This window comes from Penicillium robsamsonii, assembly GCF_028829455.1.
Source record: "Penicillium robsamsonii strain IBT 29466 chromosome Unknown utg000001l_segment0_segment0, whole genome shotgun sequence".
Taxonomy (NCBI): Eukaryota; Fungi; Ascomycota; class Eurotiomycetes; order Eurotiales; family Aspergillaceae; genus Penicillium; species Penicillium robsamsonii.
Genome location: NW_026643219.1, coordinates 1,157,809 through 1,177,004, shown reverse-complemented (window position 1 = coordinate 1,177,004; position 19,196 = coordinate 1,157,809). Strand labels below are relative to the sequence as shown.

At 47.4% G+C, this 19,196-nt stretch overlaps 8 protein-coding genes across 8 annotated transcripts; 3 read left to right on the top strand and 5 right to left on the bottom strand.

Annotated features, from left to right (window-relative positions):
• Positions 1 to 1,048: 1,048 nt before the first annotated feature.
• Positions 1,049 to 2,158, bottom strand: N7447_000484 (uncharacterized protein; the record flags this gene model as incomplete). The annotated part of the gene is made up of 1 exon (XM_057224760.1): positions 1,049 to 2,158. One exon carries the CDS (start codon positions 2,156 to 2,158, stop codon positions 1,049 to 1,051), a length of 1,110 nt encoding a protein of 369 aa, XP_057088776.1.
• Positions 2,159 to 3,138: 980 nt separating this feature from the next.
• On the bottom strand, positions 3,139 to 4,044 carry N7447_000483 (NAD-dependent epimerase/dehydratase family protein; the record flags this gene model as incomplete). The annotated part of the gene is made up of 1 exon (XM_057224759.1): positions 3,139 to 4,044. One exon carries the CDS (start codon positions 4,042 to 4,044, stop codon positions 3,139 to 3,141), a length of 906 nt encoding a protein of 301 aa, XP_057088775.1.
• A 1,269-nt stretch (positions 4,045 to 5,313) lies between these two features.
• Positions 5,314 to 6,078, bottom strand: N7447_000482 (SGNH/GDSL hydrolase family protein; the record flags this gene model as incomplete). Its single annotated transcript, XM_057224758.1, has 1 exon — positions 5,314 to 6,078. One exon carries the CDS (start codon positions 6,076 to 6,078, stop codon positions 5,314 to 5,316), a length of 765 nt encoding a protein of 254 aa, XP_057088774.1.
• Positions 6,079 to 6,956: 878 nt separating this feature from the next.
• Positions 6,957 to 7,370, top strand: N7447_000481 (uncharacterized protein; the record flags this gene model as incomplete). The annotated part of the gene is made up of 1 exon (XM_057224757.1): positions 6,957 to 7,370. The coding sequence occupies one exon, from the start codon at positions 6,957 to 6,959 to the stop codon at positions 7,368 to 7,370; it is 414 nt and encodes a 137-aa protein (XP_057088773.1).
• Positions 7,371 to 7,702: 332 nt separating this feature from the next.
• N7447_000480 (proline racemase family protein) lies at positions 7,703 to 8,755 on the bottom strand (the record flags this gene model as incomplete). The annotated part of the gene is made up of 1 exon (XM_057224756.1): positions 7,703 to 8,755. The coding sequence occupies one exon, from the start codon at positions 8,753 to 8,755 to the stop codon at positions 7,703 to 7,705; it is 1,053 nt and encodes a 350-aa protein (XP_057088772.1).
• An 878-nt stretch (positions 8,756 to 9,633) lies between these two features.
• On the bottom strand, positions 9,634 to 12,908 carry N7447_000479 (uncharacterized protein; the record flags this gene model as incomplete). Its single annotated transcript, XM_057224755.1, has 7 exons — positions 9,634 to 10,496; positions 10,768 to 10,862; positions 11,116 to 11,305; positions 11,365 to 11,688; positions 11,776 to 11,939; positions 12,023 to 12,222; positions 12,273 to 12,908. The coding sequence occupies 7 exons, from the start codon at positions 12,906 to 12,908 to the stop codon at positions 9,634 to 9,636; spliced, it is 2,472 nt and encodes an 823-aa protein (XP_057088771.1).
• Positions 12,909 to 13,813: 905 nt separating this feature from the next.
• N7447_000478 (Zn(II)2Cys6 transcription factor) lies at positions 13,814 to 16,401 on the top strand (the record flags this gene model as incomplete). Its single annotated transcript, XM_057224754.1, has 2 exons — positions 13,814 to 13,843; positions 14,590 to 16,401. 2 exons carry the CDS (start codon positions 13,814 to 13,816, stop codon positions 16,399 to 16,401), a joined length of 1,842 nt encoding a protein of 613 aa, XP_057088770.1.
• Positions 16,402 to 17,147: 746 nt separating this feature from the next.
• Positions 17,148 to 18,545, top strand: N7447_000477 (uncharacterized protein; the record flags this gene model as incomplete). Its single annotated transcript, XM_057224753.1, has 1 exon — positions 17,148 to 18,545. The coding sequence occupies one exon, from the start codon at positions 17,148 to 17,150 to the stop codon at positions 18,543 to 18,545; it is 1,398 nt and encodes a 465-aa protein (XP_057088769.1).
• Between the last annotated feature and the right edge of the window lie 651 nt (positions 18,546 to 19,196).

The window sequence follows — 19,196 nt, the reverse complement described above, 5'->3', positions numbered from 1 at the left end:
CAAGGTATGAGCCTTTGTACTAAGGATTGGAAGAGTGTTAGCAACTACCTGACCTTGGGCTAGTTTATAAAAAAGAAAAATCCGATAATTGCATGTGATTCAGAGAGGGGGTTTTCCAAAAAAATCTGTGGAGAGCTGGGAAGGGTGAGGCTATCAAGCGGCATAGAACCCAAAGGGCTGGAGATGTTCAATCAAGAATAGCCAACCTTGAAATCTCGGAGCAAATTAAGTTCGAGCCGCAAACATCTGAGCCCTGGAACTATCCGGAGTAATTAAGCTTATGGCTAAAGTTCTTTCTATCCATGGAAATCCATTCGGGAGAGTTCCAGGTAGATGCAGGTTTATAATGTTAAATTTATCTATATATACTTGTGGACTACATGTAGGTACATGCAACTTTTATATATTTAGAAAGCCTATCACATTGTCTGACAGCCCACCCTAATTTAAAATGTCTCGTTTGCACGAAGACCTAGAAGAATATCGAAGCCACATGTCTAGTGAAGACACGACGGAAGAGCGACACAGAAATAAATGAGAATATTAGGACCACAGTTTATTAGAAATCACACAGAACATAAGGTTGCCTGTATATTTCGAAGAGAGAGGGATGTGCAATGAAGATAATTGGAACATATTTAACAACAACCGTATCTCAGGAGATAACTACTGGGAATCATTCTATATACAAACAAAAATGAACATGCATCTACATTGTATTGTCGTAAATGAACCCTGGCGGGTTTCACATTTGTGGATTCCCCATCAAGGAAGTTACTGGCTCAGCGGCACAACAACTCTGGGTGAATCCTGAATTCAATTGTGGTGACCCAGGGAGCTGGCGCAAGGCCCGAGGTTTGACCATGGGGAGTTGAATTTCCTCGGGATTGTCGGGGTAGAGGTCGGTTTGAAGACTGGTTGATGTGTGATGTTCATAGAGAATGAAGTGGGATATTTGGAGTCCCAATAATGATCATATATCATAAGCCGTGATTCGTAAAGAAGAAGAAAAGAAGTCCGTAGGGTATTGCTGCGACAGGATCTATTCTCATCCTGGTTTCTCGGGCATTTCCCGACAGTTATGTTGACGTGGATAATGGTAGAATGGAATGGTGGGGTCGATTGGGAGGTGATCTACATGATAGGCGCGGGCCTCATTGCTCCACGAGTTGGAGAGATCGGAATTGGTTCGTATGCGGTCGGGCGGTAAATGTTCAAATATGGCGATAGAAACGTCGTCGGCATCCATTCGGGAAGGTCTGCGATGGACGAGACTAGGGGCGGCATGGGTCATATCGGAAGTCATCCGGCTTCTGTCGACAAAATCGGGGAGGTCGCGTGGCGCACAAAAAGATTCGGGTTTCCAGACGTGATTGTGGACCAAGTGAATGAGTTTACCAAGGACGGCGAATTCAAGCTTCAGCTTGATGCTATATACGGCGCCTTTGAGCATGGTTTCCATGATGTAGAAGTTCATGTACTCAGCGACGAGCAGACCCAAGTCCAGGATGATGATGATGAAGTTGATGACCAGCAGCTGGTATTGAATCTTGCGCTTGGCACGGTCCGGGTCTAAGCGTAGCATGCGTACTGTTTCCCAGATATATAGCCCCGAGATGATGAATTCCTGCAGACAGAAGCCTGTCATTTGGATCTTTTCCATTATATTGTAGCCTTTTTTCCAGGGTTCCAGGGCGACCTTGTCGTGAACCATGTTGGCACCGTAGGTGAGGGCGGTGGTGGGAAAATGGAGGATGACTACGTTAATCATGATCATGATCAACACGCGACGCAGGACTCGGTGGTTTGATAGGACCAAATGTAGGCGCGAGTACAGGACAATCGACTGGCCGGTGACCATGCACCACCATCCAATGGTGAGCAAGGTGACAGGGAGCCATAAAGCGTTGTCGGTGACTTTGAAAAATTTGAGTAAGAAGCCTAGCGTGTAGGGAACTAGCCCGGCGGCGGAGGAAATAAATAAACTCCAAAAGTAGAGTCCTCGGTATTCCGCGAAGGTGACAAAGAGGAGGATCATTAGCTCGAAGGCATTGTACCAAGTGATACCAGCCAGAGTGGCGATCGTGATCTTCATTTCCAGGGAGGTTCCATTATAGTGACCACTGATGCCATCCCCGGCGGCACTGAAATTGCTCATGGCGTTGACTCAGCGTCAGGGGAATAGCGGCATGGCGTGTGGAGTAGATGTGGATTCGGGTATGAGATATAGGAAAATCTGGGGACTCAGGGGACTGAGGGGGGAGGGACTCTGAGCGACCTAAAAATGTGAAATAAAGAAAAAAGGTAAGATAGAAAAGAACAAGGAGGCAAAGACGAAGCTGGGGCGCACTGGCGCACTGGCGCACCCCGTATATTGCATGCGGGGGCCGGCGATCTGGGTACCCCAGACTGGGTAGAAAATAGAGATGTTAATTCCTACTCCGTACGGAGTATATTGTAGTATATCGTAGTACTCCTATAATAATAAACCAAAAATGGGGAAATGTTGAAAATATCAATCCAAAAAAGCAAAAAAAAGGATTCGCTTCCCACTTGGATCTCTTTCTCCAGATCTCATATCCATATGCTACCTATCCATTTGGGGTCCCCATGTTTTACAGTGTATGAACTTCTCTCAACCGCTCTTAAAAACCTCATGTTGTAGGTTCAGGGGCAATATATTGAACCCCAAAAAAGCCACACTAAAAAGGGAAATATTGAAATTGCAACCCATTTGCCAGCCAAGACTTTTTGGTCCCGGGCATATCCAGCCTCACTGCCAGGATCATAGCCCGCTTCATTGCGCCACAAAAATCTCGTTTATGAGAGTGCCTTTATCCCATGGATAATTTGGTACTCGAGGTCCTTGCATTCTTTGTTCCAATTCGCATGTGCGGAATTGGGCCTGGGATTTATTCAACAAAGACAGCTTCAATGGTATTTACTGGGGAGAATATCACCCTGCTTTGGCCAAGCGACACTCCACAAAGATCTGCTGATGTCATCGGGAAATGGCGCCCGGGCGCGTGACCTGCTCAAATAACACAGCCCTAGCCTCTATCTTGGCCTATGTTGTAGGTATTTTGTATGGAAGAGAAGGCTATTTACGAATATGATTCTGACTTAATTTCTCCAAACTCATTCATAATACTTCATCCAATGATGCTCTTCCCGAAACCCAAGCAGCTCCTTAATTTTTCGGTTACTGATGGGAGCCTCCCTGGCCCCCAACTCTCGCGTAACCGGGACACGGGGACAAACCCGCGCTAGGAACTCTGCAGTGTTCTCGTAATTTGTAATTTCGTCATTGACAGCGTTAAAGACCTGAAATCCAAGGCCATCCTTCCGAACTGCGAGATCACACATCTGCCCGAGATCGCGAGCATCGATGTACGACCAGCCATGCGGCGCCCATTTCTCGGGATTTTCAACATATGAACGGAACATGGACTCTTTGTACTCCTCGGGAGCAACAATGCGACCGATACGCAATATATAGATATCGCTTCCATACCGGCGCGCGAACCCACGTGCAATGCTCTCGCCGCACACTTTTGAGATGGCGTATGTGTCCATCGGGTTTGCGTCGACGCTTTCCTCGACTGGGAAGGAGGGATAATCTACGTCTCCCTCTGCAAAACTCACTCCGTAGACAGTGACAGAGCTGGCGATGATGATCTTCTTGATGCCGAGGCGTGATGCGCCTTCGATTATGTTGTACGTTGCCGAGGTATTGCCGCGGAAGGTTTCTTCGTCGGGAACGATCATGTTGCGCGAATACCCGGCCATGTGAATAACTGCATCGGGGACTAGCCCGAGTGGCTCACGGAACGGCTCTGTCAAGTGGAAATGAGAGCCTAGTGCGCTGTATACCTGACCGGTGTTTGTCAGGTCGACACGCAAGGTGTGCACTCGCTCTTCCAGCTCAGCGGGAAGAGTAACGAGGTCGAGGTTCAGAATATCATGGCCTTGTTGGAGGAGATATCTGATAATATGCTGTCCGGCTTTCCCGGAGCCTCCCGCGATCACAATGCGTTTCCCCATGTTGTGGTCTTGTCGGTAGGAGGGGCGCTTGGATAATGCGGGGTATAGATGATCAAGATATCTTTATATCGATGGATGGGCATAAACACCGTAGATGGTGGGCTAATAAGTGGCTAGTCAAGATACTGTGATCTGGAATGGAAAGCTCTCAGATGTGTTTGACGAAACAGTCTTCCCTTTTACTGTACGCGAAGCGTGGAGCCGGAAGATAACATCCCGAGATGCTCGGGCCGAGAATGATGGAACGAAAGCTTCCGGAGGAGTAGAATGACCTCGATTCCTAATTTACAAGAATACTCTGCCCATGCGGCCTTTATCATTGACGTGGGACTTGGATGGCAGTAGAGACTATGTACATAGATTAATACTGTGTATGTCTTTATTTCTCCTAACCAGAACGGTCAACCCACATAACCCGCATAATTTAGGGCATATATTTTGATTAAAAAAAGGACTTTTAACCATCGAATTTGGACATGAGCTAAAATAGCATGGGCAACGCTCTCATTAACCGCTTGGACTGGTTAGCGCTACTCGCCTGGATCGCCTGTTCAAGGTAAACCTCGTCCTATTGGTTATGTTTTTGTCTGTTATACGGGCAATTTGTGCCAAGTATGCATAGCCCTCACCGACATTCAAGAAGTATGCACATACATTTGCACCCCACCTGATTGCAAGCAAAGGTTCGATGCTACAAATGTATCGCGCAAGCTTTTCTGCCCGTTTCTAAAGATCATGAGGTTCAAAGTGAGAAGGACGGATGAGTTGAGCGCCGGTTATTTTCTATAGGATTAGTAGAGGGCCAAAAAAGAATCTCGAAAGCCCTCCCATTGCACCCTATGCGGGCCCCAGATTAGGCAAAGTGTAACAGATAATCTGATTAGTCCCGTAATTCTCGACAGTGCCTACGTAATAATGCCCCGAACACGAGTCTGGATTCATGATTTGGCTCATCCTCATAGATCTTATTTATTGTTGCTTTTTATACCCTTATAGGAGGATGTGGTGAACTCCTTGAGCCCTAACAGCCATCATCAAAATCGCCAAGCTCGATAACTAAGCTCAGCCAAGATATCAGCCCGGCATTCTATGTTGCGGACATGACAGGGTACAGCGCTTCCAACTCCCTTGTTTTAACGAGTCTGGGGCGATCTGAGCATGATATCACCGGGTGATCACGATGATGGTAATATCTCACACCTGCTCTAGCCTGCTCGACAATCATAATCACCCAGTAAAACCACACAGAGCGTATTATAATGAATATGTTCACAACAATGCTTTGGACAATGTGCTCTTGCGGACAGTCCCAACTAGAATATCCGCTATAGCCTTCATCCCATCAAGATTCGGATGGAGAAGTGGCCCCGATGCAAAGCCTCCAACCCAGGGTTCTTTGCTGCCAAGTGCATGTTCCTGGCTGAGTTGGTGAATCGGGACTGTCTCACACCAATCGGTTCGACCTTCTACGGCGACAGAATATGCATGTTGTAGACCAGACGCAACACCGCGGTAATGCTGAATTCTCTCCTGGGTCAGCGGGATGTCCCGACCAGCTTGAGTGCCAGGTCCCAGAACAGCAAGATATTCGACCAGGAAGACCCGAGCTCCCGGGGCCTTTTTGTGTATCTGATCGAGGACTCCCCCCAGCCGTTCTGCCAATTCGCTGGATGATAGTGGCGCGGATGATTGTAGCTCGCCATCGCAAGCATCGGCGATCATGCCGCCAATGTAGTTTATGTCGTTTCCTCCAGCAGTCACGGTGATTATATCGGCATCTTTGGGGAGGTTGGAGATCTGCGGCGGGAATGTCGTATTGAATGGGGTAGACTGTGGATCGACTGTTATGTTGAGCAACGTTGCACCGGAAACAGACAGATCAGTAAGATCAGCGTTCAAGTGCTGCGCCAGAAGATGGGGGTAATTCTGCCCTGATCGCAATGCGGCTTTTGGTTCAATTTGTGGGGGAATGTCAGGACCAGCAGTAAAGGAGCTGCCCAGACTTGCAATCTTGAGTTTCTTTGGAGATTCCATAGTCCAGCATAGAAGAGCAGAGGAACAAAAGAGCAGGGAAGCTTGACTCAAAAGTTGGAGAGTAGCTTTGGCAGAATCCACGGAAAATTGATGCCTAAAATGCCAGGCCAAAACAGCTCAGCCCAGCTGAAAGTTGGCTGCAGGCTGGCGCCCACCGGCTTAGGGGCGCAGCGCCCGTGACCCTAGCCCTGAGCCCAGGCCTCGTATCCCCAAAGATCTACAACATGGACATCAGCGGAAGAGTTTGCCTTATACCTTTCAGAAATGCCCGAGTATTAGGTTGCAAACATGACTTGGATCCGCTTGGCAGTTGGGGCGCCTGAATATGCCCCGTAACAGAAGTCACAGACAAACTCGATCTCAGCGTCTTTCTTGGACATGTATCTAGAAATAACCCTCTTGGTGGGTGGGTAGGTGGCCTAACTTGAGCCCCCCAAGACCCGATTGGTTAGATTGTGAATGTGTCCTAGGTAGAATATGCTAAATGTTTATCTTTGGAGTTATGTACTACAGGAATCATGCCTTGAGGTCTTACTTGCCACATGTAAGACATGAGAGTCAAGCTGTCCAGCAATTATTGGAGGTATTTCCTATGTGCCCCATTTGTACTGTTACATCGCATCTAGGAAGTCTACTCCGAGAGATCATGGCGGAGTGACCGTGAGAAACCTCAATCGGAGGCCTCATCTCATAGCCTATTTGGTAAATGGAAAGTCAACGGCTGTACATTGAGAAAAGACTTAAATACCTTCACTCCTTCCGTTGATGCTTTGATTTTTATTCTATCCAAATCCAAACAGCCTTTCACAGTCCAAACATCGAACACCTTTGGAACACCTCTTCTTCCAACTACCCGAAAAACCCACCAAATCGCAAGCATGCAGATCTCTCAGCTTCTTCTCGCAGCTGGCCTCTTCGCCTCCTCTATCTTTGCTGCCCCTGTTGCCAACTCTGACTGGACCATTCGCGAGATGAAGCGCGTCTGCAACAGCGAAAACACCTCGTGCACCTGGACATTTGGCATCGACTCTGGCTCAGGCATTACCGATTGTACCTATGTCGTGGAGGCCGACGATGCCTCTCACGCTAACGGAGGCCCTAGTACATGTGGCGCATACTCCGTCAGCTCAGGCTGGAGCGGCCAGTTTGATCCTACCAACGGCTTCACTACCTTTTCTGTTGTCAACGACGAGACTAGTCAGCAGATATGGCCTGCCTACGCCGACTCGCAGCTTGTCGACGGGGTGGTCGTCAAGCCCGACCAGAGCTACCCTCCCACTGCTCTTCCCTGATTGAGTGAACTGCCCGAGAAGTATGTGGAAGAACGGTTGCTATGGCCGGTATAGGCCAACAGCACTACGTCTCTATCAAAGCCACATGCGTTGTGATAGTCGATTTGGGATCCATTTTCTTTAGTTTAGTGTTGAAAGAAGGAAACGTGTACTCGGAATGGTGTATACATCAATCTCTCACGCTATTTAATGACAGTTGTGTTTTGATTTTTGAACATCTTAATGCTTACTCTGTATTTTGGTGCAACCTTGGGTTGGGAGTATTATAGTTGTAAGGACGCCGAAGACTTCTCGGAGGCAGCAGCTCACCACGTACAGCTCTTATTCTTCCCTTAGCTTTGAATCAATGAACTCGGCGCCATTCGCCACTGATCACCCACTCTGAATCCCTCTGGGAAGGGGTCACTTGAGTCAAGGACTATCTGTTTGAAACTAGTTATCCAAGCTCTCCCAGCAACAGTCGGGAGAACAGCCAGATATCCGCCGACTTGTGTGATTCCACGAATACGGCTGATGAACTCGGTGCCAATAATACTGCGATGTTTGAAAATCTCACCCTCCGCCAGCTGACCTCTCGCATGTAAAACGGCGAGTCGAGCACATGTGCCAGTACCACAAGGACTGCGATCAAAACGTCCCGGTGACACAACAACAGTGTTGGTAGCCATTTTAAACCCGTCCTCTTGTGTGAGAGGCTCCGTAAACGCCAGAATACTGACTCCCTTGATTCTAGGATTCTCGGGGTGAACAGGTGTGAAGGAGGCTTGGACCGCGCGTTTGATACGCTCGCCAATCTCAACTAGCTGCGTGCTATACCGAGATTCGATTTTCAATCCCACGGAAGCTGCATCCACAAGCACATACATCATACCTCCCCAGGCAATGTCAACGGAGACCCCTCCAAGACCGGGGACCAGGACTTGATAGTCGAGTTTGAATACAAAAGCGGGTACATTATCGAATGCCACGCTCTTGCATTTTCCCGCTTCGCATTCTGCTTTCACGGCGACCAGACCGGCTGCGGTGTCCAGAGTCAGTTCAGTGACGGGCTCTTTCATTGGAACCATGCCGGTTTCCAATAGCACGGTGGCGGTGCAGATTGTGTTGGATCCTGACATAGGTGCGTATTCTTCGCTTTCCATGATCAAAAACCCGGCATCGGCTCGTGGATCACAAGGAGGTAGGATCAGATTTGTGTTCATTGAGCATCGGCCTCGAGGCTCGTTGAGTAAAAGCTGACGTATGTCATCTTTTTCGTTCAAAAAGTGGACCAGTTTGTCGTACATTGTACTTCCAGGGACGTCGAGTACTCCACCAGTAATCACATCGCCGACTTCACCTTCGGCGTGGCATCCAACGACTGACAATGTACGCGAAAATGGCATGATATTCGGTTGGCTTATGGATATATCTCGACAAGAGACCGAATCCCAAAAAGAAAAAGTATTACTTTGATTAGGGCTCTGAATTGATTTGAAAGGATGGTTTGCGATTCATAAGATCCTCGTGTTATTTCTGGACATAGATACTTATAGTAGACTAGAACACAGCCGCAGAAACTTGAGCAAACCCCTGGAAGACCATTTAATCGAAACTCAGAGGTGGGCCCTAGCCAAGGGTATATAATTGCTTTTGGCGTGCTTTTGAAACGGACTATCTAGTTTGTGTCTTGACGCTGGAAGCGCTGTAGGCTGTCATTTCTTAAAGGCTAGTGAGTCGTGATCACGGGGACACAATTTATAGTTCTGACATTATGATAGGACAAGAGCTGTTGTCATGATTGATCAACAGGTTAATCCACACACATGCATGAGACAGAGGGCTTAGGCCCTGATCGAACGTCAGCTGAGAGAGGATTTATAACATCTTGGACTACATAACCTTAACGTGCATATCTTGCTTTGCATTCAGATTTCCTCTCGCAATTTTATCGAGTAAGTCTGCTATCAGGTGGCCCATTGAACTATTTCAAGACTATCTAGACGTTTGCTTTATCAAAGGCGCAAAAGGAGGTGTGATGAATCGAGTCCAGTTGCACCCCCACGCAAATCCGAAGCAGAATTGTCCAGACTGTGTGCTTGCCCACTCCGTGTACAAATTCTAGGGAAATATCGTCACCCTAGAATAATGAAGGGTTGGTTTTCAAAACAACATTGATTTGCTAGATACAGACGTTATATTGGGAAATAACATATGCCCCCTCTTCAATCACATTTCAAATCTGCCTTCATAATTTAGGCTAAAGATAGGATAACCACAAGGTTTATTCAATTTTGGGAAACAATATGCGACGGATATTCGGCCAATAAGTCCATATTAGCGTTGTAAAAACAGTGGTTGGTATAGCGAAGACCCAGTAAATCCAGAACTTGTTCGACATAGTCCAGCCGGAGTCTCCACCGAAATCAAAAAATGACATGCTGAAGATAGCGCAGATGAAAGTAGGAGGGAGAAATGTAAGTGTAACAAAGGCGATCGTTTTCATTGTGGCACTATCCAATTGAGTTGCCCGACCAATTTCCAGGGTAACACTGGCATCATGCTGAGCCACAGTATTAAAGGCCAATTGGATTTCATTTTGCAGTCGCTTCTCATTTGAAATGGACCGAGATCGTAAGTTGGCAATGAAAGACTGCCAGGATCGCAGACGAAATTGAATGTCTTCGGAAGCAGCAGAGTCATTATCTGAGTTCGACTTTGTATAGCTCTCGTGTTGCATCAAGACGTGCTCCACATTTTGCAAGGCAATGTCGAGTGTCTCGTTCACATGAATAGCATGCCGAGCGATGTCATGGAGTCGTCTGTAGTCAGGTTGCGGTCTTCCTTCTGGCTTTTCTTCCGTCTCCGTCTGTCGGACATGATCCCGGATAGCCCATACAGAGGGCTCCTCAATCAGCGCAACCTGCTCGACTAAATATGGATAGACCCAGAATGGATTGTTGAGCCAGCTTTCATCCGCTTTCATCACTGCTCTCAGGAAGCGTTCTTTGACGGGCGGGTCCAGATCGAAAGCGAGGACCACGGTTTGATTAGTTGAGGGCAGCCATCGTGTGAAGATATTCGTATGATACCATTTGAACTTGGCATCAGGATCTACCTTTTTCACGGCGAATTTCGACCAGGTATCTAAAGAAGTCAGTGTTGTTCCGACCATTAATCTGTAGTGTACTGACTGAAACCAGTGGTGATGCCGCAATCTCGTGTCCTTTCACAACCAAAGTTCCCATTCCCCTTACGGAAATAATATGACCACCAAAAATGAGGCATACAAAATGCATCAGCGAAGGCTTGTCGACATTGTGAACACCTCTCAATATCGGTAGAATCGGCCACGCTTGTAAATTAGGGAGTTTCTCTTAATATGGGCCATTTCACATACATTATACATATCTTAGACCAAGCCGGAATAGTATCAGAAAGGTCGCTTGGATCTTGGAGGTGAAAGTTCGTCCGCCGAGTTTGTCGCCAATCGCTTGCATCCACTGCGTTTCGCTGCAATATCAGCAGATTAGCACAGTGTTGGCTCTTCTGCTCCTGCATTCTGGTTTAATTAGATGTGATGAGCGCTCTAACCAGGATATTTCGAGTTTGTTTTAGAGAAATCGCGTAGCACAACAAATCTCACCGAGTGGGGGAAATTCGCTGAGAGGGGCCGTGCTCTCTCAGCCTCAAATGTGCAGCGAAACAGATTCAATTCGAGTTTATATTTATCTTGGAGTTTTTACCCCCAGTTTCCTTATTTTACTAGTCTGATCGACGAAGTTCATCGTCCAATGTGGGCGGCCCAACGTATTTCTCGTAGCCCCAAGCCCAGTACCATCCAGAGGCAATTAATATAAACGCAACAAACACCACCGGTGCATAGTTGACTGTATCTGCAGTGACAGGGATTGAAGAAGGCATGCAAAACAATGGAATGACAAGAATACTCCATCCTAAAAACGAAGATGCGATTAGCGATGGCGATAAATCTAGCTAGGTAGTTCGTACTTACCCAGCGCCACAATATTGCAAGCAAGTCCGAGAGCCCCGAGGTCAAATTGACCGTTCTTTATGTGTCTTCGCCCTCCAGCAAAAGACACAACAATTGGACATGCATAGCTGACAGTCAATGTAATAACTCCAACGCCAGTGAAAGCATTGAATGCAGTATTTGACCCGAAGTAGATAAATCCGAGCAATATTTGAACAATCATGCCAAGCATCATAGCATTGAAAGGTACGCCATCTCTGTTTACCTGTCTCCACCATATGGAGCCTGGTATACCCCCGTCGCGAGCAAACGCCCATGTGCTTCGGGAGACAGCAGTGGTGCAACCTATAACACAGAGCAGAGATAGCACTACTAATGGTAGGAGAAGTAGGAATGATCCAATTGGACTTCCAATAGCGGACTTGATAATACTTGGAACTGGTTGGCCGGATTCGAGAGCGGCTACAACCTTTGTGTCAGGGAGCACGAAAACCAATGGAATAAGGAAGAGGAACCCAGCCAGGGTATTTATAATGACCGTTCCAACCATTGCTTTTGGGACTTGTGTTGATGGTTGCTGGACTTCTTCACACATACTTTGATGGGTCAGTTATTATTTTCATGGTGGAGAATGAGACGGGGGATGTCCATTGGGGTGTAAACCAAATATGCCACCTACCAAATCACCATGCCAGTGGAGGAAGTGCTATAAGCTGCCTGCAAAAGTCCGACGCAGAAGGACCAGCCCGCGGGCCAACCAGACTCGGGCTCAAAACTTGTAAAAACATATTCGGCGTCATGTCTGCCTTCTTTTTCTATTGCAAAAACACATATTACAATGGCCAACAATCCTGCAAGCGTCCAGAATATTGCGAATGTCTAGGTCCTATATTAGCACGGTGATGTTGTCACAAGATTGTTAGACATACGTCAAGATAGGGTAACCATTTGTTCCCAAAGGCCGATACTGCGTTAGCAAAGAGTGTGACTGCGAGAAATATAAGAAAAACTTGATATGTTTCCGCTTGGAAGATTTCCACCCCTGGAGCGGACTCGAAAACATTGAGGCATGAGATGAAGAAAAGAGTACTCCCGAGGTTAACTGCAAGCGTGATGGTGATATTTCCAACGACATATGACCATCCACAAATCCACGAGGCGATTCTCCGGTATGGCGGTGGAGACAGCATAAAAGTCTGGTAGTAGACCCCTCCGGCAGTTGGGTAGACCGAGGTTATTTCGCCAAGTGAGGCGGCCACACATAGAGTAATCAAAGAGACAGCAAGCCATCCCCAAATTATGTTGACGGGGCCTCCCCCAATAAGAGGGTAGGTGAAAGTCGTAGCCAGTCCATATGGGATTGCTGCCAGTACAAAGGACATGAAAGCTACCTGAAGCGTGGAGCGGTTTCGAACGAGTTCAGGCTCGTATCCCAGGGCTTCCAGTGCCCCGTTTGCTGAATATTGCTTGCCCTCTTCGATACTGGGGAACTCCGCAGGTGAATCGGGCTCAGAAGCCTTGTTCTTCAAAGAACGATGCCGGTGGGCAGTGACTTCATCTGCCATTATAGGTGTTTGGCAAAGTTGGGATGAGTAACGAAATGGCGGAGAACTCTCTAGGATCCAGAGATATAGCGGGTAAGCTGCAAGGAGTCAAATCCTGGGTATACACCAATGTGGTCAAATAACCACACATACCAAGCAAGTTTCGAATGCAATAACCATTAGGGAATTCGGGCTTTTTATCGCCTATTCCGCTGAGGGGAAACCAGTGCACAGGCTAGGCTTCTATCGGTTTCATAAAATTTTGGGCACATTGACCAGTGGGGACAAAATTCACTCAAACCGTTATCCCATATCTCTCCTGAGGCATGTTCCCGAGGTCTCTACTAAGTGGAGAAACGGATTCTCGCCGAGATAACGTTTGACAGAAAATTCTAAGGGGTACCCACATACGTGAAGATAAGACTAGCAGAGAGATTGGACAGACAATATGCCTGAGCTGAAACATAGACGATCCTCTCCGCATAAGCTTGACTGTTTTAGGTACCCGAACTAGTCCTAAATGGGTCAAGGTTTTAACGCTAATGCACGGCTACGCTATACTAAATATGGCTGGTTTACATGTGGGTCCTAGTCCAAAGTTCACTCTCGGGCCCTCTAGGCTCTAGGACTCATAGATTAGTATTGACTGATTTGGAGACCTATATAGGCAAGAGTAATCAATTGACGCAACTTGGCAATTGATATTGGTAAAAGAATGTTGCCAAATTTTGAAATCCCAATCGGCCATGATCTCGTAACATCATTGAGCTTCACCAGCCGGATATCCGTGAAAAGTTCCCCTCATGATATGGAGAAAGCTAAAATAAGAAGGACCTGAGCTTCTCCGCATATGTGATGTCATAATAAGGTATGGTGCGGAGAGAAATTCATTCAGAGATGATTTGCCATTGACTGAGAGTTACAACATGGGCATTCTGTTTTCCGCCAAGAACGTGGTGGGATACTCGAATAGTAGAGGGCTCCCCCCAATAAATGTGTCAGGATCTACCCATTTATAAAAAAATTCTACAATATCAAATCCTACGTGCATACCCGTATACCCAAACCATGTCATTGAAAGCACCTGTACTTCTTACCACCCAGGTTAATACTATGTACCTGGGGGTACATCTGCCCGTGTCCAACCTTAGACATGCTCATGGCCTGAAGGTCAAAAATTCCCAAATGACATTTTCTTGCTAATGCAAGGTTGACACGCTGGGTCACGCGCATGCTATATAGAAAGGGCGCTAGTTCGCATTAAGAAACCAAACCCTCCAAGCGTATTGTTGTTCCTTTTTTGGATTAGCGTGAAATGTGCGGGGTGAGCTACCTGGATAACCTCATCACCCAATCGGGAGGATATCAGAGATACGTTCCAAGGTTGCTTATCGGCAGGTGATCGGATCCCGGTTCATGCACCGTTCGAATTCTTTGATCGGGTTCTCATCCGATGCCCCGCTATCCCAGATGTTTTTCCCTCTCTTGACGAAACATACTCATCTTTGCTTTAAGTAGAATGGAAAGCACAGACATATTATCTTCTCCGCAAAAGAAAAGGCAGAATCCCAACAGGTGCCGACCAAAATCACGAGGGGGCTGCCAGAGGTGCAAGCAGCGGCGAGTAAGTCGAGGTGAAAGATACACAGTTTCTCCTTCTACGGGGGCCCTCTTGAATTCCAAATAATTAATACTTATTCAGCGCAGATGTGACGAGGCGAAGCCAAGTTGTCAGGAATGTACCAAGCGAGGACACACATGCCCCGGTTACCAAAAACAGACCTTGCAATGGCGATATGTTTATAAAGGTAGCGAAGAGGCAAACCAGCCAACACCACCAAATGAGTCTCCTGACACAGTCGCGACCGAATTTCCCGAATTTCCCGACGTGAACAATCCAACACAGGAGGGAAAAGACAATCTTCAGAATGAAACCCAGAACATCTGGGGTACGGCCTGCCCAAACCTCTTTGACCAGCTGCCGGATTTTGATGAGCCAACAGATGCCTGGTTCTACACCGAGCTGGGGTCTAATGGTACGGTTTCGGCAAAGCCTGAGGGCGAGCTGGATGGGTTGTCGATTTTACGTCAACGACTGGCCAACACATCTGTCCCCTCCTTTCTCATCCAACTGCCAGTGATGTTGGTGCAATATTACTTCCATACAGTTTGTAACCAATGGTCATCTTTTGACTGTCCTCTCAATCCTTTCCGAACCATTGTCAGCCGGCTCTGGAGTCGGAATGCGTCGATTTACTTTGCTATCCAGAGCATGTCCGCTGCCTCGTTGGCCAACGATTTTCCAACCATGCGAGCCATCGGAATACAGACACAACAGCAAGCAATTGCGTGCCTGAATCACAGTGTCCAAAGAGGATCCACTCAGACAAAGGATGATGAGTACTTTCTGGCACTTCTTATGATTGGATCCACTACTGGATGGCACGATGCTTCCGATTTGGGGCTTCCATATCTGAGAGCGGCCCAAGACCATCTTCTGAGGCAGGAACGCCAGTGCAAGAATGCAAACTCTGCCCTCGCAAAACAACATCCACTTTTCAAACAGTGTCTCCTTTGGTGGAACTTACTAGCTGCCTTTGTGGCAGAGGAGTCGCCCATTCTAGACATAGAAAGTTCCACAGAAAACAGTGACGCAGAAAACAGCGACACAGATCTTTCGATCTATCTTGTCGATGGGGAGGTTCTACCGCATCCCTGGACAGGGTCTCTCCGTTACTCGTTGAGTCTCTTCTATCGAACTGCAAGAGTGATTCGAGCTGCAAGAACCTTCCACCGCCGAAGACCACAGGCTTTGGATCCCACCTTAATTGACATGAGCTATATGGCTGAAGAGCTCGATCTCAGACAGAAAGCTGAATATCTCGAGGACAGAATTCTGTTTACTGGCTTCTCATTCTACTGTGGGCCTGTCGATATCGGTGATACAAACACCCCACCGTCGCATTTTCTTACGTTAGCCGAGGCTTATCGCTGTACGGCACTGTTGCAAATTTACCATGTCTTCCCGGACATTCTTGAAGAGCGGCTACGAAGTAATCAAGCCGCGGACAGCGAACGTCCTATACCGGCCCTCTTTTTGTTATTATTCCCGATTCCCGCCGAATGGTCATCGCGTTCGGTGGAAGACACACGACACACCCTGGCACTGCACATTGTATCCCTCTTGGAGCAGCTTCCTCCAACATCTGGAACGAAGGTTATGCAGCCCATAGTTTTGGCTTGCGTCTCTAGCGATCTTGTTTTCTCGTCTGGGTCTGTGCTGGGCGCTGCACAAAACACGATCCCCAGTCTGAATACGTTGGATGTTGATATTGCCCAGGCCAGACGAAAGGTTAAAATGCGGTTGTCTGAACTTATATTAATCCTACCAAAGCTGCCAATGCAACGCATATATAACGTTGTGCATGAGACCTGGGACCGTGCGGATTCTGGTTTAGAAGAGTTCTGGCTGGATGTCATGCTGGATTTGAATTTGGAAACTATTATGGGATAGTCAGTGCTTTATCCGGAGTCCCTCCCCTGGTCAATGTCTCTGTACGTCCATCAGCCCCTTGAACTTGAATCCACTCGATGAAATCTGCCTTCAGGAAATGCTCTAATTCCGTAGACTCTCCCATAAATGCCACTATCATAGGCGTATTAATTTTATGTTAGTATCCATTTCGCTGTTTTTCTACCACTAGACAATCATTCGATTTACGTTGTAGAGTTCTCTTCGATTTAAGGTGTGGCCTCAGGCCATGACTGATGCCTAGGTCCTTTGGTGACAGCCCATTCCATACCCTGGATGGCTCCCTTCTGTTCACTTTCCATAGCCAACCCATCTTGCGGGCTGTCTCTTCATTTTCGTCTACTTTTACTAGCGAGAATCTCTAGCACACTCCATCCTCACTCCATCCTCACGCTTTCGCTCGAATCGACAGATGTTATCGCCCATTCACATATTTGCCCTAGACCGATGCCGCAGTAGGCGGCAGCTAAGATGGGAAAGCCCCACCCGGCAGAGGAAATATGTTACGTATGTGGATTACGTGGTTGATATGACTGTATGAGTTGAGCTGGATTTAGCCCTAATTTCGTGTCGATCTAGTTATGGATCCTTCTAACTTGCTTACATACGCGAATTCCCCTTATAGTTAACTAAACACCGCAAAGTATGTCACTTATATCTCCCCTCATTTCCCCAATCCTGTTCTCAAGTCTTTTTACTCTTCAAATACCCCAAAGGCCCAATCAGTTATGGAGGAGGGGAGCACCTGGCAGCAAGTGCGTACCTACGCTGACCATCTCGGTCATCGCGTAGTGCTTGAGGAGTACATGGTGCCAGACCCAGAACCCGGCCACCTGGTTCCTATCCAGGTTTATAGCCTTGTCCCCCTGGATGATGACCACGAAAAGCTACGGGAATACCTGATGCAAACTTTCTGCAATGATGAGGTCCTGCCTATGTTTGAGATTTATTCATACCGCCCGCCCGACGCCTTCGCCTGTATTGAACATAACCGCTTTGAAATCGCTCGCCGTAAGCAGCAACACCGGTCAGGGGTTGAAAATGCACCCCCGCTGATTCCGAAATTTACCGGTTGTTCCGATAAGTCGATTCCTATAGGGTTTTGTGTCCTAGTCCGGTCGCATAGCTATCGACTGGGCGAAACCGACTCAGATGAGCTTGCTGAGGCGGGTGAAGGCCCAGATATGCTCTACTTTAACCGCTCGTTTTCCAGCACGCGCAGTGATGTTGATGAGACGCAACGTTCAGATGAGTACGGTAATCCCTCGCCAGAAGCATTTGAGTTAGCCACCGAGCGCATCAAGAATCAGAATGACGTCGGGGATATTGTCGTACTTAATATGTTTGGTAACGTCGGTCGCGCCGGGGCGACGCGAGACGCCTTAGACATAGACGAGGGTGAGCCTCCTAGCTCGGATATGTTATCAGAAGAGCAAATCCGCGGCCAACTTAGCCAGGAAAGTGCAGTTAGCGGCTTCTCTCTTGATCCCGCATACCGGGTTACTCGGGATTCCGATGTTATAACGATCAGCAATACCCCTAAGGGAAACCTCTCTGATATTCAATACATTATCCATGCGCTTTTTCTCGGCTCTATCCGCGATATAGCAGGGTCCACCCTTTTAGAAAGCACAGCGCGCCTCTTCACAGCATCGATTGTCTCTCGCCTCCCGGCCAATAAAACCATCACGTTTAAGTTCTTTATCCCAAAGTCCCCTACTTGGGCGGCTATCCGCCCCGCTCAAAGTGAAGTTATTGAAGTTCTATCCTCTCAACCAACCCACGAAGAGAACCGAGAAGATCCCTTCCTAATCGGCGCCCTACACACCTTCTATGCGGGCAACGAACAATCCCCTATAACATGCCGCATGACGCCTCAACGCAGCGACGCGTATTTATCCCGGACAGAAAACCAGTCCTGGACCCCATATCGTCTGTTCACAGTTGTGCTCGATCGCGCCAAGTTTGTGTCCGAGGCTGGAATTTATTTCTATAAGGCGTACTGGGATTCGACTACAGATCTGGACCCCTACGCAGAGGATGCTCCCCATGATACGGACGTTGTGCGTGGCGTGGACTTGAGTACGACTGCCGGACGGTTGGGGCTGGTGGTTTTTGACAGGTAACTTGGTTTTGTTAGATGTTTGCAATATGTCTTAAGCAGTTTTACCATTTTATGATTGTTTTTTGAGTAAACCAGGTTATGATACTAGTAAGTAAACTAGTAAGCTATATGCATGAATTTAGAATTTAATCAATTCAACAAGAGAAAACGACGCATATGCCAGGAATAATATAAAAGTTTTAAAAGTAAAAAGGTGACGGTCACATTATCACCTCGGGAACTTGAAGTGATCAGCTCCCGGAGCCCAGCCTGAATTACTTGGTCCTCCTGCCATCCAGAGTGCTCCGTGAGTGCAGTCAAAACCCGCTAATTGGAAATAATAACGTTTTCCAAGCATGTTCCAATTAGGGAGATTTCCAACTAGGTCGCTTGCTTTCTTGTTTCAAACCAATGCGCTGACATTTTTGGGCTGTCGGTCCTTACGTCTGACTTGCTATCATTTTCCTTTCAGTGAATCAATGCCGCTAGGCAGCCAGCTTTGACCGAAAATGGACTTGTGGAATAACAGGGATTTCGGTTTGGGGGACGAAATTGAAGGGGCACGGCAATGAGTACAGAATAGAGGCGACGGGGAGAGTTGGAGAATTACCAAGTGTTAGCATGCAGATATATATATCTCATATACACAAACGTAGGTGTATCTTTCTATTGA